This window comes from Parus major, chromosome 1 (assembly GCF_001522545.3).
Source record: "Parus major isolate Abel chromosome 1, Parus_major1.1, whole genome shotgun sequence".
Lineage (NCBI taxonomy): Eukaryota > Metazoa > Chordata > Aves > Passeriformes > Paridae > Parus > Parus major.
This window is the reverse complement of record NC_031768.1, coordinates 68,214,513-68,241,194: the sequence shown is the minus strand read 5'-3', so window position 1 is coordinate 68,241,194 and position 26,682 is coordinate 68,214,513. Positions and strand designations below refer to the sequence as shown.

The 26,682-nt window shown below is 44.4% G+C and overlaps 1 protein-coding gene across 1 annotated transcript in view; it reads right to left on the bottom strand.

Moving 5' to 3' along the window:
• Window positions 1–26,682, bottom strand: part of FLT1 (fms related receptor tyrosine kinase 1) — a 109,272-nt gene that overhangs the window by 6,598 nt on the left and 75,992 nt on the right. The window contains exons 16-28 of the mRNA XM_015623010.3: window positions 20,617–20,723; window positions 17,198–17,336; window positions 12,250–12,354; window positions 9,686–9,799; window positions 8,853–8,941; window positions 6,948–7,107; window positions 6,433–6,530; window positions 5,669–5,791; window positions 4,459–4,570; window positions 2,752–2,851; window positions 1,354–1,459; window positions 1,137–1,267; window positions 670–754 (exon numbers count right to left, since the gene is read on the bottom strand). Coding sequence (XP_015478496.1) covers window positions 670–754; window positions 1,137–1,267; window positions 1,354–1,459; window positions 2,752–2,851; window positions 4,459–4,570; window positions 5,669–5,791; window positions 6,433–6,530; window positions 6,948–7,107; window positions 8,853–8,941; window positions 9,686–9,799; window positions 12,250–12,354; window positions 17,198–17,336; window positions 20,617–20,723 — 1,469 coding nt within the window. The remainder of the gene's footprint in view (window positions 1–669; window positions 755–1,136; window positions 1,268–1,353; window positions 1,460–2,751; window positions 2,852–4,458; window positions 4,571–5,668; window positions 5,792–6,432; window positions 6,531–6,947; window positions 7,108–8,852; window positions 8,942–9,685; window positions 9,800–12,249; window positions 12,355–17,197; window positions 17,337–20,616; window positions 20,724–26,682) is intronic.

Sequence of the window (26,682 nt, the reverse complement as noted above, 5' to 3'; positions counted from 1 at the left end):
AGTGCCTTTTCAAACCACCCATGCCTTGGGGTGCAGCAGACAGGTAATGTTAATGCAGATCTTGGGTGCAAGAAGAAAAGTGTCTACATGCAGTCTGAGGCTCTGGCCAGCCACCAACCCTGTGAGGACCACTGTGCCTTTCCCACCTCCTGCTGCTTAATGCATTCTATTGGGTCACTAAAAGCTTGTCCCAGGCTCTTGCCTATGCCTGTCTCTACAAGGATCGAGTGTGCGTCCCATTGTTAGACATGGCTCCAGCTTGTCCATCTGATAACAGGACTTGTTCCTACCAGGGACTTCTGATGGAAAAAGGACTCACGGTCCTCCTTTGTGCACTACTATTCAGATGGAAGTCAGATCCAAGGGATTTTAAGTGTCTCTCCCACACCAGTGGGATTCAGGTGGGACTCGGGAAGCTATACCAACTGGAACTGACTGCTTCTTGTCAGGGTAGGAGTGTTTGCAGCCCATGACATGACCAGCAAGAATCTCTGCCCCAATTTGCAGGACAGTGGGATAACCTCTTGTTGCAAGTACAGCTAATCCTGCACCTTGTATCAGAGCTGACAAGGCACTAACCCCCCCATCCTGATTATCCCTGTATAAATCTGTCACATACATAAATAAAAAGAAATACATGGCGTATCATTTGGCCCAGGAGTCACTTACATTAAATACAAGCGTTTCCTTGATGGGAAGCTCTTCAAATGTCTTTATGCGCTGGGGGGGATTTATTTTGAAGGTGTTTATGTATCTGTTCAACAAGAGAAGCAGGACAATTTTTGGTGAGAGTGTGAAGTGCACAGAGAGAAAGTGTTGGGTATTTCTCTGTTTCTTTAGGCAATTCCTAGCTGTCTTCCAGGTAGGTCATACAAAAGGTTAACCAGACCACACCCAAATCTCACTTGCCAGTCCCGGGATGCACACAGCTGTGCCTCCTGCAGGGTCTGAGCCCTGTGACTTGCAGGTCTTCCTGGGAAAGGGCACTCCCAAGAGCCATAGCAGTGGGTGACTTGGCAACTGCTGGGACACTCAGGCCACCTGTGGGCTGTCTCTGTTTTCACCCACCCACTTCCAAACTAGGGTATGCAGCGAGCTACCTCCACAACAAACAGTCTTAATCTTGCTTATCTCACCTGACATTTTCAGTGCTTCCACAACTTGAGCTTGTAACAGGAAATTTTTCATTGCACAAAGGATCAGACGCAGGGGGAGACCCACTTTCTGTTGTAAGTATTGTGCTGAGGGGTATGTAGTCTTTACCTTCCTAAATGCACACAAGAAATGAAAGCGTTATTCCTGGGTCCGCGTTGTCCCTGCTTTGGTGACAGCACGTGGTTGTGACATTAATACCTGCTGGACATTTGCTTGCAGCAGGTCACCCAGCCTTTTCACCAGCTCGGAGAACCGTGGCCTGTCGTTGGGATTGCTCTTCCAGCAGTCCAGCATGATTTGGTAACTGTGAAGACAACAGCAAAGTGAGCACATGGTGGGGTTACAGCTCTGTTTGATCTCAGGCAGCGCAGTCTTTGACAGCTTGTCATCGATAGACAGACATAGATAACTCCTCAACTTGCTTGGTTTTACAAAGATTCTCTCTAACACCATCGAGGCTTTTTCCTAAAAGTGAAGCAGTAAACTCTCCACAAAAAAAGAAAACCTTCCTGCAACACCCCAGAAGACCACATCAAAAGGATAATTCAGCCAACCAGTCACACTTCCTTTATTTCATTCCCAATTAAGCATTAAACCTTTGTATTAAACATCTATTAACTGACAATGTTTAGGTTAAGGTATCCTAAAGGCATCCAAAGATGACTTATATGGATGTGTCACTTCCTTGTATTGGTTGAGCCGAGCTTTCCTTCCTGCAATAAAATATGTGGAAGAGAAAAAAAAAAAAAAAAGCTCTTATCTACTGTCACTAGGATAATAAAATTAGTCAATGGGCAATACTCCCAGATAGGCATGGCTGGCTTGCATCCTTTTCTTCTGCTAGAACTATTTTTTGGTAAGTGTTGCTATTTAGAGTCACGACATAGCACTCGGGGAGGCACCAAGACACCCACACATACTTGATTATGCCTGCAGAGGTAAAATACCCTGGACATGTTCATGGTCCTCAATTATTTGTGTCACAGGGTGAACATTCAGTGTGCTGCATGTGCCTTCCCAGGCAAGCTGCTCTGTCCTGACCCACCTTGGTCTCCAAAGAAGTTTTGAGACTGCACCTAGAGGCAGGGGAGTGGGGAGTGGCGGTGGAAGGACTCAGACAACCCGGGTGGGGAGGCTGTGGGTCCCTGTCACCTTCCTCTGCCATCAGACATGGTGCACAGGAAAGGGTGGGCCCTCATTACCCAAGTGATTGCGAGGAAGCCTCTGCTGTCACTTCCTAAGTCAAGATGGTGTTAACAAAGCCACATTCCTCCAGCACTTATCTGTGTGCATGTCGGTAAATATTAAACCTGGCAAGGAATGAATGACCTTCCTCCTCCTCCTCCTCCTCCTCCTCACTGCTCAGCTCCCCTCAGAGCACAGCCCTGGCGGTGCACTGGGCTCAGGTTGCCCCCCTACCCTCTCCTACCCTATGGGGGAGCCAGGGGCCAGGGTGGGGGGTGCACAAGAAGATACCGATGCAGGATTGGGTTTTTTTTCCCTTAGGCTGGCACAGGGTACTTTTAGGGACTGGAACATCATCTGCAGGGCAGCCAGGGAGGGCAGTGGCACACAAGGGAAGCAAAGGCATCTTACATCTCCTCGGTCGCTTGCTCTGGGGCTCGCATTCTTGTGCCTTCCTTCAGCCTGCTGCAGAAATCCTCGTCTATTTGGACTCCGGGGTAAGGAGAGGCACCTGGAGGTGACATTGGGAGAATAGATACATGCCTTGAGTGCCTGTGACCTCGCTGTGGCCCTGTGGATGTCCCTCAAACGCTTGGGCTGTGCATCACCAGGTTGCAGAGCTGGGGGTCAGGGGCTGCCCCCCCAGCAGGGTCTGGCCCTGCAGGCTGCCAGAGACAGGGAATTGCTGCTGGTCCTGCTCCAAGCCCCAGTCTTTGCAGGGGGGGCCAAGATCAAGACCACATCTATTAGTGGTGCTTTCCTGGCCTGAATAGAAAAAATGCTCATGAATTTGATTTGAACACTATCCCTTCAAAAGCCAGGTCTGATCTTTCTGTTGTTTTGGACTACTCTCAGTTCTAATGACCACATTATGAACAAACCCCAAATGCCCAAAATCACCTTGAAGAAATTGAAAAAATTGTTTTAAAACAGATCACAGTACATTTGCATTGTTTTTCTCTTTTCTGTGTTTTTCAGATGCAGCCTGATTGTATTTTTGGTCTTTGGTTTTGTTTTTTTCTGTAGGCTAAAAACATCAGGAAAAGAGAAAACGAAAGGAAAAAAAAAAGACCTTTCATAGAGTCAGGGAGTCACCAGGTTCAAGGAGCTAGGGCTTTAAGAAAAAAATAGCAGGTATTATGAGGCTGACCATAAAATCATAAGAGTTGGCAGGCTGACCAACAACATGTATTTAAACTAATAAATGATTGATTGTCCTGAGAATTGTATAGTATTGTTTCCTCTGCTGTTCGCCTCTTTTGTCAGCCTCTGTGTTGAACTCAATTAAGATTCTTCTATTCTGACAGTCATTGTTATTCCCACTCAGTGTACATCTTGTATCCTGCCTTTTCCACATGAAAGAAAGGGGAAATAAAAGGCTTCACTGCATTTTAATTTCAGATTGCATGCTCTAGTTCGTCCTGCGGCATCAGTGCAGATGCTTTTTGCCTGCTGCGTCCAGTAGCCTGGGTGAGGGGGGTGCTGGATCCCTCCTGGGCTGGGGGGACCTCCTGGACTCGGGCTGGAGATGGAGGTGACAGAATCTGAGACATGCAAACTGTGGGTTTGGCTCTCTTCCTCCCACAAGAGGAATAAGAAGCTTTTGAGAGAACACTCAGCTCATGGCACTCGGTGTCTTGAAGGCTGGCTGTGGCACAGGAGGTGGTGCCTTGGTCTTGGGCAGCTGATGACCCAGAATCACAGCTCTGTGTTATCCCACAGGGCTCCACATTCAATTAAAATGCTTAAAAAATTGCCTGATTTTCCTGGCAAGTGCCATCAGTCAGACAAAGCACTGTGACTGTTCTGGCTGTGCTGCCCTGCATCCTCTGCCAAGGTTTTCTACAGGGAAAAGTGGGAAGCTTAGGTTTTGCCCGTGGCAGAAGTAGGCGGTAAAGTTCTCAGAGAGCTGTCCTTTAAGGCTTTCAGCTTGGCAAATGAGCTTTCAGTGCTCTTAAAAGCACCAAAATTTCTAGTTCACAGGGACACAATAATCCCTCTGCCTCCGATTTAGGTCTTTCTGAAACACCTGCCAAAAGATCATTGAAGGTGATGGATGTTTTCCCTAAGCTGCAGTCCCCACTCCTGTCAAGCTCCTGGGGTGCAGAGTTAACATACCCAAGGAAAATATCTCCCACAGCAAGACCCCGTAGGACCAGACGTCGCTTTTGGTATTGTAGATTTTATCAAATATGGATTCAGGAGCCATCCACTTGAGAGGAAGTCGAGCCTGGAGTAAAAGGGACAAATCTGACTATTATTTTCAAAGCCTGAAAGATTTTAATCATAGATGAATCAACTATATATTGTTATGTAAATAATTGCCATTCAAGCAGGAACCTGTGGGATTTCCTTACAGGCAGTCAAGATAAACCCACACTCATTCATACACTTAACAAATTGTTGGAGTAAAAGACTGTTTTTAAAAAACATGTGGCACAAAACACCAGACTTTGGAAACCTGTGACCAGGCCTTTTCTTTACAGGGATGTGGGAGTGTGTAGGAGCAGAGGTCTCTTGCCAGCATCACAGAGACAGGGCAGAAAGCCCTGCATCCAAGCACCAACCATTCTGTAATGATGCTGGAGATATTCTTGGGGACATTTTCAGAGCCAGAATTGCAGGAGCACATCAGCAACCCTCAGCACAACTTGTTAGGGTCTCCTGAGCAGTACCAAAGCTTTGTGAACATTTCCCAGCTAATTTGCGATGCTGTAAACCCTGGAAGCCATCTACAGATGTGGGAATAGCTGGCAGGTGGGTGAGATCTCCTGAAAGAGACTCTCTGCATGACTTCAGTGCCCACACCAAATTCCCGTGTCATGGGTGGGTGCAAGCACAGTTTGCTGGCCCAGCCCTTCACGGCAGGGCTGGCAGGGCACTCGCTGTCTGCTCTCTGCAATGGGGACAAAAAACACCAAGAAGGTGCTGGAGGAGCAAGTCCTGCTCAGCTGCTTGGGGCACCACGAGCAGGGCTTGGCCCTGGCGTGGGAGCAGTGCGGGGTACACCTTCTTTTGGAGGGACTGTTTTCCTTGAAGGAAGTTTACAGAGTGAGGGGGTTGTGGTGAGCCAGCCAAGAGATGTCTAAAAACAAAGTATTACTGGGGTGAAGCTGTGAAGCAGTTAGCATGTCTAAGCCTTGTGCCTGAGGATAGAAATGCTTCCCAGACCCACAACACATCTGCACAGCCCATCTTCACATAAAAAAGCATGACAGCTTTCGAGCTCTTAAATTTAGGAAATGTAAACATCTACAGAACGTTTTGGTGGACAGTTTGAAACTACATGTTGCAAACATTTGGGTAAATAAACAGCATCTTGACTTACATCTCCTTTTCTCACATAATCAGGATTCTTATAAATATCTCTTGCAAGGCCAAAATCACAGATCTTCACAACATTGTTCTCAGATAAAAGGATGTTTCTGGCTGCCAGGTCACGATGAATGCACTATAATAAAACAGTTTCACAATCAAACTGCATTTCCTTATTCCTTCCCACAAATTTCCTGTCTCCCATATACTTTAAAATATTACTATTTTATTATTATTATTATTATTATTATTATTATTATTATTATTATTATTATTATTATTTATTGTTGTTGTTATTTTTATCATAATCATCAACATCATCAACATCATCATTATCATTATCATCATTATCATTTTTTATTGATTAATTTAAATTTTTTAGGGAATTTTCCTGTACATGAAGTTACTGTAAACAGTGGTAATTATTTTTAAAAAAAATTACTAAATCCAGAAAGTGACACATTTGTAAGCCCTTTGACATTTGCAGGGAAAGAGCTGAATCATTTGGAGCTCCCTAATATATGTTGAAATTAAGGAAAAACCTGCCACACCCAAAAGATCTTCCCCAAATGAATGAGCTTGACCCACTGCCTTCAGTCATGATCCTGTGTTTATGGACTATGGATACTTGGATAAACACAGTTATTTTTAAAATGCCAAGAGGAAAAAGGCTCTTCCTTTGGGGCCTCTCCCAAGGAAGGTGTCACTAGAGTGTAGACATGATTTCACCTCTGAATCCTGTCTTCCCCAGTGAAAAGCTCTCAGTGCAAAACTCACCTTTCTGGAGGAGAGGAATTCCATGCCTCTGGCCACCTGAAAGCTGTAAGAGATCAGGTCCTCCATAGTGAGGGGCAACTTGTACAGGTCATCAGCATCTGCAGAGGTAGAAAGTGGGGTTTGTTACAAAGATAGCTCACAGGCAGTTGTTTTCCCCCTTTCCTACAGACCCCACTATTCCCATAAATTCAGTCTTCATGGAGGGGTATTTGGAGGTCAACCCACTGTCATTGGAAACAAAAATAGTGCTTGCTTTACACCTCGTGCTTTGGACACTGCTGTGTTTTCCCCAAAGATAAGGAGCAGTCAGAAGAAACAATCATACATTTTCCTGTCAGATTTAGTAACCCTGGAAATAATCTTTTTTTAAATCTTCTACCCTCTGGACATGACCCTCTGAGCATCTCCCACGGATGTTTATTAGGGTGATAAATGAGGAAAAAAATTTCAGGGATTCACAGTATGTTGTAAAAATATCACAGTCCGTGTAGGGACAGGAAGGAATTAATACCTACCCTCCTCGTCCTCCTCCACATCACTCAGACTTTTATCTTCCTGGAACCCAGAGCTCGCCAAGCTCTCGCTGCTGGTGACACTGGCCAGCCTTTGTTTTTTGCTTTCCACTGGCTCCATATCCTTTTTCTCTTTCATTTGCTCTCCCTGCAGAGAGGAGTCCTTCAAACAAAAAGAGAAGAGGTGCTACATCAGAGCAGTGGAGGGGGTGGGGAGGGAACCAAATCAGACTGCTGTTGCCTTCCTGCCAGGCTGGTGGTCTGTGGTGTGGGTGGTCACGTCTCTCATGGCCAGGGGTGTCCAGAGCAGCTGTGGCAGGCAGGGGCTGGCAGCAGAGCTGTGCTCCACCAAGGTCATCATCCTCAGAGGGAGGAAATTTGGTGGCTTGGGAGCAGCAGCACGTGATTTTGGGGTAGCCAGGGCAGTGGGCTGCCTCTGCCACAGGAAGGATTTGCCAGGTGTATGGATGGAGCTGGCTGCTGGGCTGTGGCTCATCTCAGCCTGAAATGAGACATCTGAAAGGGCCCATTTCTCTCCAGCAGACAGAGAAGGATCACAAAGAAGAGGGTTGGGAAGGTTGTGCCCACAACGGAGGTATCCCAGACCTCTCAAACATCAGATTTTGGTCCCAACCTGCTTAAGACATCTGTATCTATGTCCCTGCCCAGGCTGTGGGTTTGTAAGCCCTTTCCATGAGGAGCAAGGGCACTTGGTGTTTGAAACAGAGCTGCTGTTGGAAGTGGCTGCCTCTCTTTGATGCCTTTATCCAATGCTTTCTTCTTATGGCCAATCATGTGATGGTTTAACAGGACATGTGCAACACTGTTTGGGAAAAACTCCCTCGCTCCTACCTGTAGAGCAGCCTGGCTGCCTCCCATACTCTTGACCCCTCTTACTTTTCATCTTGTCTTGCAACCATCTCTATTCCCTGTGCATGCTGGTGCAAAGCCAAACTTCCACCTCCTTCCACCCAGGCAACCTTCCCAAGGGTGTGGGAAGGGGGAATGGGAATGGCTCTGCTCAGCAGGGACCCTGCCCAGCCATACTCCCTGCTGGGCATCCGACTCCAGCAACCTCATGTAGGAGCAGCCAGCTGCTGTGTCTCACTGGGGGTACAATGTGGACAGCCTTGGGAGCAGAGACTCAGCAAAGACCTTTTACAGGGGATGTCCCCTCGAGTGGGCTCTCCCACAGAGCCCTCCCAAAAAGAATCCCTGAGATGCTGCCGAGCTCTTGGCACAGCTGGGCAGAGGTTTTGAGACCTGCTGTCCTCTATCCAGGCTCCTAAGTCTCATGTCAGAGCCCTGGATCCCTTGGAGGATTTTTTATTTGAATTTTCTGAGACATTTGGATTTCAGTTTGTAATAAGAAACATATCATGAATTTCATTCAGAGGGCTGTGGGATGTGAGGACAAGATTCTAATCTCTTTTCCTCTTGATAGCTCTTCTCCTCACACAATAATAAGATTACTTGTAAATCTCTAAATATTAGGGTGTCTTGGGACATGAGATTTAATTGGTATTATCTTGTTTGTGCTCCCAGCAGAACTGAAATAAGTGGGCAAAACCACTTCCTTTGGCTTTGCTGACCTCAAGCTCACCAGGAATGGGTTCATCAGAAGCAGGGCAAGAGCATGTGGGGACACTTTGGATAGGATTCACTTCCCCTTGCTGTAGATGGCTCCAACCAAATTAGTCACAGCAGTCTCCTTGCACCGTCAGGAAGAGAGAGGTGAATCCTTTCTTGGTACAACACATCCAACCCCAAAAATTAGGGTGAGCTTCACCCAATAGTCATTTCTGTCCTTTGTTAGAAGAAAGCCTGAGGAGACCAGCTCAGAGCTGACATTTACATTACCAACACATCAGGTAAGATGAACCCTACCAGGAGACTCTGCCTCCTCACCTTGTTAGGGCAGAAAAGATTCCTTTTGCTCTTCAGATAGTTTGATAAATTCCCATACTTGCAGTATTCAACAATCACCATCAGAGGCCCTGGGAAATTAAATTAAAAAAAAAAAAAAGAAAAAAAGGTGGCATCAGTTCTGAGAAGGAATCTTTCATGCCTGTAACTACAACTTGAGCCCAGATTAACTGGCAACATGTCCTAAGAACTAGAAGCCTGCCTGAAGGACACTGGACATTATCAAAACAATACTGCTTCTGGACATTAGGGCAGGGCCTAATTTTTTGAAAGATGAGTCTTGAGTCTGGGTCCAGAGGGACACTCTGTTTCCTCTTTGGGCAGTCCAGACTGGAGTCCCACAGCCCACACACACTTCTTGAACTAAAATAGGTGACATATCTAAAACAAACAATCTCCCATACTGGTCTTTTGATTTTCTTAGTGTAATATCATGGAGGATCTTACAACAGCTGCATTGTGATTCATAATTCAGAGCCAGCAGCTGATACCCCTTGTTCCCAGCCTTTCCAGATCATGTTTAACTCGAGCTTGAGCAGTGGAATGAGTGAGATAAAGGACAGCAAGTGGCATGTTCCTAAGTTCGCACTTCACGTATTAATACTAAAAGAGAGTTAAAGACAGGAAATGTTTAATCACTTCATTAAACGACTAAAAATCTCTTTTTTTTTTACTATTTTTTTTCCACTTTTCTTTTACAGGATGAGCTCAAATATAAAAGTTACTAACTTGACCTCTGGATGAAAAACATGGGACACTGGCTGATATTGGGAGATAATCCAAACCCATTTTCAGAGCAGTGCAAATTTTTTTACCTCCATTTTTTGTGCAAGCTCCCAACAAATTCACAATGTTGAGATGATGACCAATGTGGATTAGGATTTTCAGCTCAGTCATCAGTGCTTTGTACTCACTTGCTGTGGCCCCTTCTGTAAATACAAAATAAAAAATCAATGTGAAAAGGCAAAGTACTGGTCCTGCTGAGCTTTAACACTTCTTGTTACTTTCCATTGAAATAATCTCCATCACTGGAGGTACATCTTGTATTGATGTTCTCTCTCTATTCCTCCCTGCTCAGCATCCTCTGGGTTGCAATTAAACCCATAAAAAGAGTCAGGCACTCAACTTCCTCCCAGTAGACTCTATTATATTTAGAACTGAGAGAATTTTATTTTTTCACATGAATAGTTCTGACGTTTCAGCCAAAAAAATGAAAGAACAAATAAAAAGGGATTTCAAGATTATAATTAACTCTATCTAGAACTGGTTTAGTCTGACCTGACTTCAGCTATCTAAGGGTTATATTCTAGTCTGAACTAATCAACATCTTAAGGGGTCAGTGGCAAGAGCAAAGTATTTTCAGAAGCTGATCAAGTTTAGCCATCTGCATAAGGGAAAGATGAAGTACCCCTGGCTGGTGCCTGCCTGGTTCTGATCATTGTGTAGGAAGCCTGGAGATAGACCAAGGAAGTAAATATTAATTGGTTAAAGTGAAGTGACTGCATCTCACCCTTACCAGTCATGGTCAATAAAAATAGGAATGACATAAGAAGTCTCTCAGATAAATCAAAAACATTCTATTTAGTGTTGAGTGAAACTTTTCATTTCCCCAGAGCAATTTTTTTTTGCTGCAGAATTTAATTTTGTTAAGAAAACAAGAAAAAAACCATATTGCTTTGTGTAGTCCCAAAAGGAGTTTTTCAGTTTAGTGACACCAAGAGCAAGAAGAACAGTCCTGTGGAAAAAACCCTTGAGCTAGGTCTTAAAGGGCTTGGTTTCAACATCTGAATGGAAACTGTTTTTCTTGGTGTCCCAGACAAAACTTGTCTTCTATTTGGCAATCTGCTATTTGCTTGTATGGGTGGTGACACTTCCCCTCCACCACGTGGGGATTCTGGGAGGATAAGGAATGGCTGCAGAGCTCCTGGATAATCCAGAGAGGACGCAAGGAATGAGGCAGATCTCCCCATGCTTTAGGTGAGATACTAAAGATACTCAGGGAAGATCTGGTCACTACTGGCTCTCTTAATTGTCAGCAGAGCTGAGCAAGGACTCAGCTTCCTGTATTCAGGAATCTGCCTTAGGATGGGATGAGCTGTTGTCTCTCAGCACTGCCAATGAAGGGCATTTGAATGACTAACTCAGATACAAGCATCTACTCTGCACCTGCACATGTGAATCCCACCAGGAAGTAGCTTCCCTCTGCTCCCATCTATTCCAGGAGAAGCCACTGTTCTTTGGTGGTGCTGGCTGGCACAAAAAGTCTGCTGATGAACATAAAGAAACCCTGAACCCAGCAGTCTACTCCAAGGGCTGGAATGAACATGTAGACATCTCTTGATAAATGATAAGTAAGTGTATGTGAAGCTGGGAGCCACTGGCTAAGATGGATTCATTCAAACTTTTCCTGAACAGAGTCAACCGAGAGCATTGTGGTTCCGAGCCACACTGGCAGAATAGGGGATGTGTCCTGGCAGAGAAACAACAGCAAAAGGGATTCAGGGATTAAGACAGCAAAGCAAAGCAGCATAAACTTCTGGGGCAATGCAAAAAAAACCAAACCAAAAGCCTGCTATGATCCTTACACACATAAAGAAGGGAAAGCTAAATACACAGGAGGGATGCCACCGGGACTCAGGGTTAGGGAATTCAATCACAGCTGCTGCGGGCTGTGACTGAATATCATCCTGCTCACTAACGTCCCAAACGCCCTCTTCAAATTAACGAGGGGGTTTTGTCCTTTCTGCTCCAATGAGAAAGGTGGCAGTGAATAGCTGGAGGATGATTTTACTTTCAGATGAGCGCTGGTGTATGAACAGTGCTGGCAAATCTATTGCACAACTTGGGTGTCAGCATCCCCAGCACTATTTGATGAGCCTGCAGCCTGTTCAGAGGGAACACACCTGCACAACACCACCATGGTTTCAACTGCTCAATGTGTTTAGCTTAATAAAAGGGCCTTCATGAAGAGAAATCATTATAAAAATCTAATGGAGAAGGTTAGAATGAGATGCAAAAGTCAGGCATATGAGAATGAGACATAAAGTATCTGGTTTTAACAGTAAGATGATCATTGCTTGGAACAAATGACCAAGGAAAATATGAAAGCTTCTATCCCAGTGTCTTCACATCAAGGTGGATACCTTATACGTCAGCTGAATTTCATTTACAACATTCGGTATAGGGTCAGTCTAGCATAATGGTATGACTTTTTACTGAGAATGCAAATTTTTATTTCATTTGTGGTAGACCTGAAACTTGATTGTACACATTTTGGAGGCTTCAAAAAGTTATTGTGGAAAGCTTTTGCTTTTGGCAGAATTGTATAAAAAAATGCATCACTATGTAAGGCATAATTTTTTCCAATGCAGCAAGATACCTTTCAGCATTTTCACAGCAACTATTCTGCATGTTGGTGATTTTCTAATTCCAAAGGCAGATGCTTGTACCACCTTTCCAAAAGCTCCATGTCCAAGAGACTTTCCTGTAAAGAAAATAAAGTAGAGAGATACATCTTGGTAAAAAAAAAATGAAATCCTGTCAGCAAAGGGTTTCTTAGATCCTGAACTGAAAAATGTACTTCCCAATGAGTCCATAGGTATATTTCCATCATATAGCTGGTTTTGATTTTTTGGTTTGTTGGGTTTTTTTTTAAAGTAAGCAGTCAGAAGAAGACAGAGTCATCAGAGGGAGCAAGTGATAGGAGTGAAAATGTCACTAAATGAATGCAACCATTCAGTGGAGGAACACTGGCTTCAAACTTGATTTTTTCACTCTTGCTCTGCCAGAGAAAGATTTTGCTCCTCTTTTCCCTGAGCACACTGCACCATGCAGCAGGCTGTGGTGCTGCCAGTTATGTCCTTAATAACACAGACCCTCTGCCCCTTTGACAATGTGTTCACATGGACAGGTCTGGCTGCCTCTGCCCTGCTGCTGAGGGTGTCAAGGCTTGCTCAGGGAGAGCTTGTCAACATATCAGCTAGAAATAACTTTTATTTATTTTAAAATATTTCCTATTTTCAGATTGCTTTTGTGCTTCACCTTCAGCAAAACCTAGGTACCAAAGTGGCTAACAAGAGCATGGCAGCAGGATCTGCCATGTAGAGAAGAGCAGAAAATAATGTTCAGCTTCTCATATAGAGACAAAGGATAATTGAACAATTTCCTATTCCTACTTGACGTGCTCTCACTTGGACATCTATCTTGTTGGTATCTGAATGAGAGATAAATCCTACTCAGATACTTGCAAGCAGAGAAAAAGAGCTGCTGTCTGTACTAAAATTTAAGTCAATACTGCCTTTTATATGTGTATATTGTATCTAAACTGTAATTCTCTGTCTGTCAGTAGAAGACAGAATAACACATGTTATTAAAGCAAAGGAAACATGAAGTGGAATATGCTAAGCCAAAAAAAACCCCAGAAAATTATTTCCACCCTAGATGTGGAAAAGCATTGTCATTTTTTTACAGCAAATAAAAACCACAAAGAACTTGATCTACATGAATGAAAAGCATCAACAGACCGACCTTTGGTTTGTGAAGGGCATAGTGTTCGATAGAGAAATACAGATGAATCAGTGTGCATCTAAAAACCTACTGTCACCTTTTGCACTTGCTGCATATAGATTCTTCGTTCTGCAGTTGTGTAAGGGAAGTATCACTAAGACTCAGTCTCAGTTTTCTTAGTGAATTGATGTTGTTAGTCCTTAATGTTTTGACTGTTCATGGTTTCTACGCAAAACTTGCAGTTTGAGGTCCTATAAAACCCATGACACCTTTGTTAAACCCATAGCTTTAATCTGTTTCCATCACTGTTAATTCACTTCCCACATTGTGATAACCTACTTAGTCACCACTTGGAAAATACACCGGCTCATAAAGCTGCACAGAGCTGCTAACCTTTCAGAACGGAGAATGAGCACTGGAAACAGCACTTCCTTCTCTAAACAGCAGAGTGATTCAATGGGAAACTGTAATAACACTCCTCTTTGCTGCTCTGCTATTGTTTGTACTGTGCTGAATGGACAGGACAGGGCTGCTTTAACTTTTCAGCATGCAGCTCAAAACTCCACAGTTTAGTATGCAATTGTGGCTATGGCTGTTCTTGCAAAAGTCCCTTCTGTTGACATACAAAGTAACTACAAAATTATTAAGCTGAGGAGTATCAAGTTGCCCAGCCATCTGAGCAGTCAGTTTGTCACAGCCTTTGAGCTGATAGGTTTGGGGAAATGCTCAGGTATGTAATGTTGCAGCATTTAGATCCAGACCAATGAAGCAAAAGGCTCTACTTAAGTTTTCCACACTTAACTTGGATTTACTGGGCCGCTCAGAACACATTAAAGTGAACATACACCTCAGTCAAGGAGTCTTGGATCATGAGATTTTCCTTTCAGTTCCATTTTAACAGGGTTCTTCAAGCTGGTCAGTCGCTGGGCCTGGAGCATTAGCAGAAAGCACTTGCAGACACTGCACCCCATGTCTGTGGGAAGGCACAGGCTCAAAGGTGTGCTCATTTCTCAGCCTCTCTATCACTCTTTGAGTCATCTGGGTTTCCCCCACAGGTGGCTTCACGTTTTCTGTTGTGTTACACAGGGCAGCTGTGCACGTGCCCAAGAGTGGAAGCGCTGTGCCCAGTGCCAGCGCCTTGGGCTTGCGGTGCTCAGGAGGGAGCTGGGCTCGGGAAGCCAGCTGCCACCAGAGTGTGTGACACTGCACTGGAGCCAGCAGCCACACTCCCCCAGGTCCTGTGAGCCAGCACCAGCACGGTGTCACCTCTCCAGACTGGGAAGGCCAAGCCCAAGAGTAAGGGGGGCAGCGCATGATAGCTCAGCTAACACAGTGTCCCATCTCGACCGCACTGACAGTGATTTATAGCACCAGCGTTTTCCTGCCTAATGAAAAGATGACATTTTAGTCTCAGTGAGACTAATCTATGTGAATGTTAATTACCCTGACTTCAGTGATGCCCATATGAAATTTCCTGCAATGTCTGTAGCTCTTACAGATGAAGGGAGAGTCCTGTTATATAAGCATTGCATCACAGCTGTGGGCTCTGTGTGTGCATGTTGGAGGAACACACAGCAAAAGAGATGTGGGCTGAAAGGAGAGACTTCTTTGCAAAAGTTATAATAAATATGTGAACTGGAGGATAAGTAGGTGGAAAGAGAAAAACAGTCACATCAGATGCTGGAAGGGGTTGCATTTCCAAGCAAAAATATTTTTTAAAAACCATAGAAGCACATTTTGTGTCTGTGAGACACTAATCCTCAGAGACTGCCAAGGTTACTCAAAGACTGAGCCAAATGCCATGTAAGCAGGACTTACACTGAGCCAATCTAGCATACTGCACATATACAACTTCTTCAAATCTGGTTCTCATTCATTGTCAGCATTCTTTATTTGTTTACACCAGTTCTTCCACTTTTAACTCATTCTCTGGTCATCGTTCGTCACCTCTGGACTCTGAACACTAACCCTGCAAGGCATGGGTTTTTCCTTGGTGTTTACATTCCATTTCTGTTTGTTTCTTTCCCAGTGGTCACATTGTCTGCACATCAGGCTCTTGGTCCATCGTGTAAGAAAATTGTCTGAAGATTGAAGTCACTCCAGCACAAGGTTCCACCATAATTCCCAGAATTATGTATGACAATTATAAATTGAGAGCAATATATTTCATCTGTGCTTATCCACATCTGGCCACCTTGTGTCTTCTGGCAGGCAAATTAAGTGTGGTCATAATTTTGCACATGTGTTAACCAAGCTCTGTCCCTGATACCCGGGAGACAGGAGGAATCTGTTACAGCTCCTGACTAAAATGCGAGGATTTTCTAGACCTTGCTGTAGGACAAATGTGATGCATGCCTGAAAGAACAAACAGCACTATAGCAACGAGGCTGAGCTTATCACTGACATTTTAATGTTGACCTTCTTGCTAAAATCTGTGTGGTTTCTGGAGGGATTCGTCAACTTCAAAATAAGGTCCCTTCCCCCCTTCCTTTCTTATCAGCCCCACACCAGGCTTAATAAGGAATGGTCCCAAACCCATGCCTTTTGCTGGGGCATCTATAGGGGACCTGGCTGTAGGTTTAGAGTTTTCAAGGATATTTATTTATTTATGTGTGGACATACATCTCACATTCTTGCAATTTGTGGTGCAATAACAGAATATTCATAAAACTGCAGCACAGAGGGAAAACAAGGAGATTGTGCTGGAAAAAGAAGGAGACGGAGAAAGAGAATGGGGTGCAGGATGGATTATGAGGATTCATTTCTGCACAGGTTTTTCCAAGTTTCCAGGTTGAAGAAAGGGCAGGAAACCATATAATTATAGAATAGCCTGAGTTGGAAGGGACCCACAAGGATCAGCGTTGTGGATGATCCTGGCCCTGGACAGCACAACTCCAAGCAGCACACCGTGTGCCTGTGAGAGTTGTTTGGGTTCTTCTTGAACCCTGTCAGGCTGGTGCAGTGACCACTTCCCTGGGGAACCTGTTCCAGGGAGAAGAACCTTTTTCCAATACCCAACCTAAATCTCCCCTGACACAACTTCAGTCCATTCCCTCGGGTCCTTTGCTGTCACTGGTCACCATAGAGAGGAGATCAGTGCCTACCCCTTCTCTTCCCCTCACGAGGAAGTTGTAACTTCAGTGAGGTCTCCTCTCTACTCCTCTTCTCCAGACTGAACAGAACAAGTGACCTCAGCTGCTCCTTCTACAGCTTCCCCTCCAGACCTTTCACCATTACTATAGTGAATCACTAAAATCACAGTAAATACCAAATATCAGGCTTCTGAGTCTAGAGAGAGAAACATCAAAGTTGGTGGTCTGATTTGGAATTCTTTGGCTGCTCTTTTTGTGTCCTGTTTTAAATAAATCAGTTTCCAAAATAAAGAATATTCTTGTCTATATTCTCATTCTGTGGCCAGATGGTAAGCTTAATAGATGAGGGAAAGGCTGTGGATGTTGTCTACCTGGACCTTTGTAAAGCCTTTGTCGCTGTCTTCCACAGCTTTTTCCTGGAGTGAGCAGGTTGGACATGGTTGGACTTCATCTCAAGAGTCTTTTCCAACCTAAATGATCTTGTAGTTCTATTTTCATTTTCCTACATGGAGTCCAAATATACATGTGAAAAGTCAAGCAGACATGGTCAGTCTGTCCTAAAGGCTGTAATTCATTCACATATCAGTGCTCTATGTGGAATAGATCACACCAAACCTGGCAGTGCATTGTGCTGACTGCCTAGAACGCATCCAGCTCCTCTTTACCCAGAGTTACAGAATACATCTCCTTCAAACAACCCAAACTCTATATGAACCCTTCCAATATTACCTAGTTTTAGCCTTTCTCTTGCAATTTCCCACTTGCTGGCATCGTAAGGGAGGCGTTCACATTGCTCATCTAAGGGGACTTCATCAGGATCCATTATGATTGACAGGTAATGGTTGGTCTTCATTTCAGAGGGACGAGGCTAGAAAACAAAGATATTGCAAAATGAAAAAGAGGATTAGAGTATCTGTCAGCATCTTCTTGTTTGGAGTATAGGCTCCAAGTCCATTCTGTTCACAAGGCTGAGTGTTTCACTGCACAGTGGATGGTTTGGTTAAGCTCCATTTGGCTCTTCTATATATTGCAAGAGTTTTTATACTAAAAAACCTCCTTCCTCTAGCTTTCCTCCCAAGTGACATACCAGTTTCTTCAATGAAATCCATGTGGGTCTCTTTTAACATATGGTGTTATGACACAGGCCCTCTGCACAGTCAGGAGAAATACTTTCAGCAAGTGACTAAACATTGCTGATAAAAATAACTTTCCTTCATGATTGTGCAAAGCAAGAAGTGGCCACATGCAACAGATGGAGTTCTACTGCCAGTGTTTATTTGTTCCATATATCCCGCAAAGATAGGTCATATGTGGTTAGAAATTGTGCAAGACAAGTCTTCAGGACATTGTACACTTCAAAAACTGCTGACAAATTTTTAGGATTTTTTATTTCTTTGGTATCATTTCTGAAAAAAATACTGAAACCATTTGAGTCTGGAGGAATTTATAAATAGCTGGACTCAAACACATAATTTAAAACATAAAATTTCAAATTAATTTGCCAGTTTAGCTTCTCCTGAGCAAATGGATGGCCCCTTGAGAAATATAAGGAAAGATGAATCTGATCTGAAAGTTTCCTGAAGTTCATCCATTTTGAAATATATGTTCCTTCAAAGAGCGTCAAGATTGCCATTCTAATCCACTGGAATTTTCTTGACACAGGAGTACTTATCTTTCTATGGAAAAGGTCTAGTGATTGCTGTAATTTCCTGGCTATTAGTTGGAATTTATGGGAAATCTGCAGAACTGAACCTGAATGTGTTGCTTTTCCTAAATTTGTGGAAGTAGCACATGGACAAAGACATTCAGATACCACAAACATACAGATACAACCACTTATTATTCTCTTTTCTATTATTTGCTTTAACTGCCTCCTAATACTTTCAACTTCTTGACAGCTTGGAAATACACATTGGAAATACCTGCATTTCCAGGCATGTTTTTTGAGAAGGATATTCCTAATCTGTGCATGCCTTGATTACAAACACAACTAGACTAAAGTGACAGTAATTAACAACTGCTGTTCTAGTTGCTTTTCATCCTCCCCAAACCCATAAATTTTGTCCCAAGAAGGATGCACTGATGCTTGGGAAAAAGTCAGGAGGCTTAAAGCCTGGCTCCAAACCATCCACTAAGTCTGTAAAGGACATGGATAAGTGGGATATGAGTAGAAACAGAAACTTGTGTGGTGCTCCGGAAAGGACATTTTTGGATAGAGATGTGTGTACCATCTTCTAAGGTGATGCTCCTGCCCATCACCTTAGAAGAGCTTTTAAGTGGACCCATCCCACAAAATGCAACAGGGGAGTGGAAAATTCAGACAGTTTCCCACAGTTCTTTCTTCAGATGCACTCAATTTCAATTTTTTGGCACAAATAGAGATTTGAAGCAATATTTTCAATGATGAAAAATTTTTAAGGATTATAATCTGTCCCTGTGTGCATCACAGAGAGGCTTTAAGAAAATGAGCTTGGAGAATATTTTTTTTTCTGTTGTGGCAACAAAATTTATATCTAAAATTTAATTCAGAGCTAATTCCAGGCATACATCTTTGACAGTAAGGGTTTATAAGAGAAACACAGAGAAGACCATAAACACAGACTAACGCTAGCTGGAAAGGTTCATCTGGAAAGTTGCCTTAACATATCATTTAGTTATGACACTTGTTCTACAGTGATGATGATATTTTTATTATCTTTTAAAAATCTAACAAGTTTTGTTCTCATAAAAAATAAAATAAAAATGATTTGCAAACCTTTTCTACATTTAAAGCTTTACTTTTTCCCAAGATTTGCAGTCACATTATAACTTGTTTCATCATTGCTGTTGAGCATTCAGTACTGGTCCCTCTTGCCTTGTAATTTCTCTTACAGCTATGAAGTTTCTCCACAGCTTCAGCTGACCTCTGCTTTCCTTTCTCCCCAGACTCCCACGCGTTTCTCCTCACTAAAGCTCGCAGCAGGAGGAATGCAGGAGGAGTGACTGCTGCCCTACCGCCCTGACTTGGAGGTCTAGTGCTGCTTTCTCATCAGTCAATATAACTCTTAGTACCCAGCCTAAGATAGGGGCAGACCTTGATGCAGGTTGAGGTTAAATGTTCTGTCAGGCCACAGTGGACCTTCAGCAGCCATCCCTCATCCCGCTGGGACATGCCCAGCTGTGGTGGCTGCGAGCAGATCCCTGTGGTGCTGTTCTGTGATACCCCTGGGCTGGTGGGGGTGTGGGAGTGAGGAGAGGGGGGCACACAGCCATTTCTCAGCTCATGTCTTGCAGTGCCCCAGTACTTTTCCCTCAAATCCATCTGCTCCTCCAGGTTGCACTGAGATCTTCCTGCATGACTGAGGAGTTGTATTTTCTGCTTGGGAAAGCTGCTGTGGTTTAGCCTGCACACACCATACAATGCAGACAGGGTGCTGTGGCAAAAAGGGGTTTTAAACCATCACAGTCAGCCTTGGACAAGAAGGAGGGTCAGCTGCAGGGGCAGTTAAATTTATCATGTTGGTACAGGATCATCTGCTCTAGAAGCTGCACCATCAAAACTCCGTCAGCAAAATATCACTTTAGAAGTGATGTAATGATACCAGACACTGTGTGAACCAGAGCCCAGCACATTCTGTGAAGATCTGTCATTCCCACTCACTCAGGTCTTCAAAGACATTAGGATGCCAAACCCCCACAGTTTTTATAAGGAAGTGAGGATGCCTTTGGTGTGAGTCAGGCACCCGAATTCTTGTGAGCCTCAGAGCCTTGTCCCCACTCTGGCTTTTCTTTCTGGCTTACTCATACTCAGCCTTGCAAGTCACAGTTCTCCAGCATCCATCAGCAGCCTGGTTATTGCACCAGGAGCAAGGGTGACCAGTATCAAAGAACCATAGAATCATAGGATATTCTGAGCTGGAAGAGACCTGCAAGGACCATCAAAGTTCAATTCCTGGCCCTGTACAGGGCAGCCCCAAAAGTCATGCCATGTCCCTGAGAGTGTTGTCCAAACACTCCTTGAACTCTGGCAGACTTGGTGCTGTGAAAGTGAAACAGAATGTTTCTTTGGTAGACTCGGCAATCCCAGCAGCCTGGGAAAATTTTCTGACATGAGCAAAGGGCTGCCAAGGAGAGGCAGGTGCTAGAGGGAGATCCCTGTCTGTTCTTACCCTCCTCAGCTTGCGAATGAAGAGGGTCAACAGGAGCCAGAACAGCGTCGCAGCCACACAGGTACAGGTCAGAGTTATCAGCTCCAGGTTTGACCTCTCTGATATGCCTGGGAAAATCAAGTGGGAAACATTAGAAAATGACCTGAAAACCAAGGGCACTTCATGTCTGGCTTTTTTTTTTTGGTGGGTTTTTTTTTTTTTTGCCATTAAAATAAAATACCAGGAAGGACCTGCTTTTCTCAATGGGGTATTAATCTCTGTTTGGACTGGCTCACAGAGACGAAAAGAAAGGTCTCCTGCAGCCTCAGGAGAGGACAAGGCTGCACAGAGGGGATGGCTCTGCTGGGCCTTTCCCACAGGCAGTACTGTGGTGTGAGAGCTGCTGCTAATGTGCAGGAGAAGCTCTTGAGAGGGCTTGTGCTGGTGTAAGCGTGACTCCAAGTGTGACCCAGGGCACACTGCAGTGCTGCTGCTTGGGTTTGCTGTCCAGGACCTGATGCCTTTCCTTATCCACTTCTCAGAGAGCTCTTCCCTGCTGATGGCTGAACCCTGCAGCCTGCACCTCCATCCCCGACATGCTGTAAACCCTCCAGCCCTCACCAAAAACATCACTGGGAAACTCATGGTGCTGCCAGCAGGAGTCTGTGAGCTCTCCTTCCCATGGCTTGGATCTGATCTGTCACCTGGGGGCTCAGCTCATACCCAGCATGGTACCGGGGTCTTGAGCCTCATTCCCACTGGGCAGAAAGCCAGGGCACTCCCTCCAATCCACTGCTCCCCTGGCAGGCTCTGTGCCCTCAGGTTTCCTGCCAGTCACACCAGCAGCACATGGCCAGGCTTCCTGAGGGAACACAGGACCCCTCCTTTCCCAGGGGCACCCTCAGAACCCGGGTGGCAGGGAGCCGGGAGAGCTCCAGAAACCAGGGAACAGATTAAGCACAGAAAGGGAGAAACAAAACCGACAACAACTGAAAATGAAGCAGCAAGAAAACATGAACATTAGAAGTCTGGAAAGTGTTAGAGCCCACTGAGAGATCTTTTAAAAAGCCAAAATAAAACTCATTTCAGACAGCTATTTAGGGATTTGTAAAATAGTTTCAGAGCAGTTTGTTTTGCAAATCCTGTGATCGCGTCAAAATCCCACACTTCCCACAATATGTTTTCCATCTGATTGGTAGAAAATGCAAAAAGAACCATCATATCCTGCCTCTTATTCTGATATAACCTCTAGAGAGGGTAAACGAGAGGACAAGGAAGAGTAATTCTAAACATGATTTCACAGCAGTTTTGTCAACTGCACTTGCAGAGTTTCAGAGCCTGGCAGCTTGGTTGTTACTCCTGATAAATGAAAAAGGTATTATTGTGTCTCACTGGTGGGTTTACTGGGTAATCCAGAGGGATGTGCTGCTGGTTTTAGGCAAAAGGCTACAAAGCTTTGTTCAGAAGATGTGTTGCGTAATTAGCACAATGTCTTCCCTCCCTAAAAATGATAATCAGATTTGTACTCATGCCCCATATTTAAGATTTCCCTGGCATGTCCATTCTGGAGCTTTGAGAATAAAGCTCATTGAGGAAAAGCATGGGTGCAACTACGAATGGAGATACAATAGTCTCCAGAAATACCAAGAGAGTTCTTTTTTCACAAGTATTTTTTTAATATTTGTGATTTAGTTGTGGAACGTAGTGATAGCATAAATAGTGCAGCCTGACACAGCTTGCCTGTTCTCTGGCATCAGCATGTCCTTTTACACACAGATAGTCTCCTCTCGTTTCTGAGCAGCATTCCTGTGGATAGATGGCAGATAATAGTTTCTGATATTTATTCAGCAATTGCCACAGCTTCATATGGCAGGACAAGGAGCACCCATGAGGTACAGCCAGGCCTGAGGTGGAAGACAGCAACCCTCTAACCACTACAGTAGCTGCCCAAGAGGAGATGCAAAGGTGCTGTCTTTGAAGTGTTTGAGCGAATGTAGGCAACCAGAAAGCATTTCTCCAGCTGGGCTGGGTTATCAAATGCCAGAGTCCTAGTCTTGCTAAAAGCCTTGAAGTCAGAGCTCTCTGAGTGTCTCTCAGCTGGGTAGAAAAAGGTTTCATTTGAGGCAGAACTGGCAGAAGCGTGCAGAAGAGGCTTTAGGATTAGCAGAGTTTGGTGAAGCTGTAATCAGTGCTAAATCCCTCTCTCTGCCTGGTAGGTGAAGATTTCAGGCATCCCCTTACACTCCCATCCCTGGCCTTTACTCACCAGACATCTCATTAGACAGAGACTTTTTCCTGTGTGCAGCTCTGTCCCATCTGCCTGACTCTGCCCCAAGCAGCAGCCCCCTCTCCCCTCCAGAGCCCCTCCAAAAGCCCCCCTGCACAACCCCATGTCTGCAGGACTGCAGAGAGGTGAGGAGGGGGAGAGTGAAGTAGTGCCACCAGCAGCAGCTTCTCTCAGTAGCAACAGAAGCCACCAGAACTGCTCAAGTATGTCAGGATGAGAGCCTGGATTAATCTGCTGATCCCTCCAGCTACAAGCTCAAGCCTTTGGCTGGTATGGGCTTTCTCACTAGGATTTCAGCTCCAAACACCTAAACATTGCAGTGCAGCTCAGGTGTTATCCAGGGAAAAAGCAATGCCTGGAGCAACAGCACTAATCTGCTGCTCCTGAAGCATCCCTCCCAAAGGGATCTACCCAGCTTAATCCATGTGATCTCACAGTCACAGCACTGCAGCACTGGGATGGGTGCTTGTTGGAGTCTGGAATACAGAGTGTGTGCCCTTGTTTCTGACACTTAGTTATAAGATCCAGAAAAACACTGAATTTCATATAATATGAAATTCATGAGCATGTTTTCATGGTGATACATGAAAACAAATGTTAAAGTTAGATAGAAAAAGCTAACAGTGTAAGGGTGTAGATTAGAAAGTTTTTTTAATCACTGGGTGAAAAAGTTAGTTTAGAGAACAGGAGACAAGACGGAGGATTTAGGGTGTTGTCTCTTGTCCCTTCTTCTTTCTTCTTCATGTTCTTCTCCTGGAGGTTTTTGGGTAATAGTAAGTGATTGGACAGGAAATTCCGTAGTGCATCACAGAGGTGATGGGTCACTGGGTCATAAAGAAAAAAAATATGTGTCCATTGTTATTTGGGTAAAAATAGGTATAAAGATAAAAGAACTGCGTATTTCAGGGCCATTTTGTGCATCAGACACGAAGTGAGCCACAAGGCCTTGTTTGTACCATCAGAAGAAAGAAATGTACCAGATTGCAAAGATTAACCTTGTGTAGCCAGCCTGGAGAGACCTGTTAAGTTTTGTGATGACCTTCTAATAAACACGAGAAACAAGATTCTAATGAGCTTGGGAGTTTTCTTCGAATCATAAGAACTGAGATAAGCAGGGCTCCCCATGAGGGAGGATCCCAGAAGAATTCAGTCCAAAGGAGACTGAGAAATCCAAGAATATAAAGAAAAATACAGAAGAGATGTAGCAGAAGCAGAGAAACAGAAAAAGAACTTTTTAGAGAAAAGTTACAGGTGCTCAGAGATGCTGAGCAATGTCCATCCTCACAGACTGTCAGAACTTAGCCAGACCATTGTTTGAACCAAGGTTGAACTGTTGACCACCAGGACCCATTCCAACCCCCTTTAGTGGACTTCTGAGGTAACAGGAGTCTTAGTGTCCCCTGATGTCCACCTTTAATCTTGCAAACTGAAGTCATAACCCAGGCTGAACTTCCTTTAGTAGCTGTGGCAATTCTAGTTAAACTTCATGAAGAAGTTCCTGATGACTTCAGCGTGACTCAAAAGGCACCACAACTTTTTGAGAAACAAAGTCAGAAAGGTTAGGTAGGTAGGTAGGTAGGTAGGGAGATAGATAGATAGATAAGTTATTTAAAAGAAGTAATTTAAATAAAAGTTATTTTAAAAGCTAGCACCATTTTCATAGTGTCAGAATAGTTCAATGAATAAATTAGATGTTTTCCTTTTCATCAACAGGATTCACATTAAGTTATCAAACAACAGCTTTAAGGCAGGGCACATTGCTGTATTCCTTTGCTTGTTATATGGCCATATTTCAGGGAGCATGAGCTGTAAAAGGTGCCCCTTCCTTTATCAACACATCTCCTTCAAAGCAGCACCTCTACAACTATCCCTGGGGGTGTGAGGGTCCTCAGTAGGGGAAGCAGAAAATGGCTTTCATGGCAATTCTGCAAGCTTGTAGACCACCCCCCCAAAAAAAGAGCTGCCCAAGAGTCTGTGTTCCCCACATGCCCAGCAGCACTTCTCCCCAGACTTTCAGGGGTACAGTCCCCTCCACCTGCTGGGTGCTCTGGCAGCCATTTGCTGTTTCTACTCTGTCCTTGCAGATTTGCTGCCTCTCTGGTTTCTCAGCCAAGAGAGATTGCTCTGACATGCCCATAGACATGGCCCTTCTGCTCCAGAGACAGCCCAGCAACCTCTGCTTCCAAACCAAACACAGCCTGCAATTATTTAAAAATGGCCCTTTGATTCCACCATCCATTCATCCATCTCGGACACAAAAATAACACATTGTTTTATCTGTCAGTATAAGAATGTTTTTTCAGAGGAAATAAAGAGAGCAGACAGTTTCCTTCCTGACTCATTCACAAACTACTCTTCCAATCTGCTAAACGTGGCCATCGACATGAGGCGCTGCTCTGTTCCCTTTGATCTGCAGCCCCATGTTCCGAGAGTCCTGGGACAGAGGAGAGGCTCTGGTGCTCACAGCAGCAGGCACAGGGCCTGTGTTTCTCAGAGAGACAAGAAAGTGGCAAGGCTTAGACAAAGCCCCACATTCAAGCCCTGATCTTTTCCCTCCAGGCTCAGGGATGAGGTGGGAGGCTGCCATTTCCTGTGAGAAGGACAGACACTCCAGAGCAGTGTATCAACGAGTAAAAAAAGCCTCTAGTGACATCCCTTCATGCAGTAGGAAAAGAGTGGAAAGGCATTTTCCTTGGTCATAGTAGATAAGACAAACTGTCTCTCTTTTTATCATCCAGTCTCAAAGCCATAAATTTTAATGTGCTAGTCTTCGTCTCCTGCTCCCGTAGAAGTCGTACAAGAACATTGCTTGTGGTCCCTCAGGACACGTAACCACAGAAGAAGCCTTCCTGGCTGCTCTCCTTCCTCTCCTCTGGACTAGGATATATGACTTCCTAGAAGCCATCTGACAGAATGTTTGTGGTTGCAATAAACAGCCAAGCTTCAATTATGTTAAAAATCAATACAATAATGAATTACACTGTCCAGGACTATGATTAGTGGGATGATTTGGACAGCAAGCGGCTGGCACAAGTTATTCATTTAGCTGTTACAGCAGCTGTAAAACCCTTAGCATTACCAAGGCACTCAGAGAGAGCTGATTCTGCCTCTCTCCTCTATGCTACTCTCCTCTATGCTACTCTACTCTACTCTACTCTACTCTACTCTACTCTACTCTACTCTACTCTACTCTACTCTACTGTTGTGAGACCCCATCTGGAGTGCTGCATCCAGCTGTTATGTTGGGGCCTCCAACGTAAGAATGATGTGGATCTTTCAGAGCAAGTCCAGAGGATGGCCACAAAGATGACCAGAGGGCTGAGGCACCTCTCCTATGAAGACAGGTTGGGACAGCTGGAATTCATTCAGCCTGGAGAGGAGAAGGCTCCAGGGAGACCTTTAATAGAGAGCTGGGGAGTCACTTCTTCCAAGGGCATGGAGCAATAGGAGAAGGGAGAATGAGGGAGAATGGTTTCACACTGAAAGAGGACAGGCTTAGATTAGATATCAGGAAGAATTTTTTTATTCTGAGGGTGATGAGGCCCTGGCACAGGTTTCCCAGGGAAGTTCTGCATGCCGCATCCTTGGAAGTGCTCAAGGCTGGGTTGGAGGGAGCTTTGAGAAACTTGGTCTGATGGAGATGTTCCTGCCTTCCACTAGACCAGGCCTGAGCTATAGGATATTTGAGGATCCTTCTAACCCAGATCATTCTATGATTCTATAATTAGTCATAAGGGGATAGGTATTTTAACTCCTCAATTTCACTGCTTAGGCCAGCCCACAAGTGCATATAATTATCC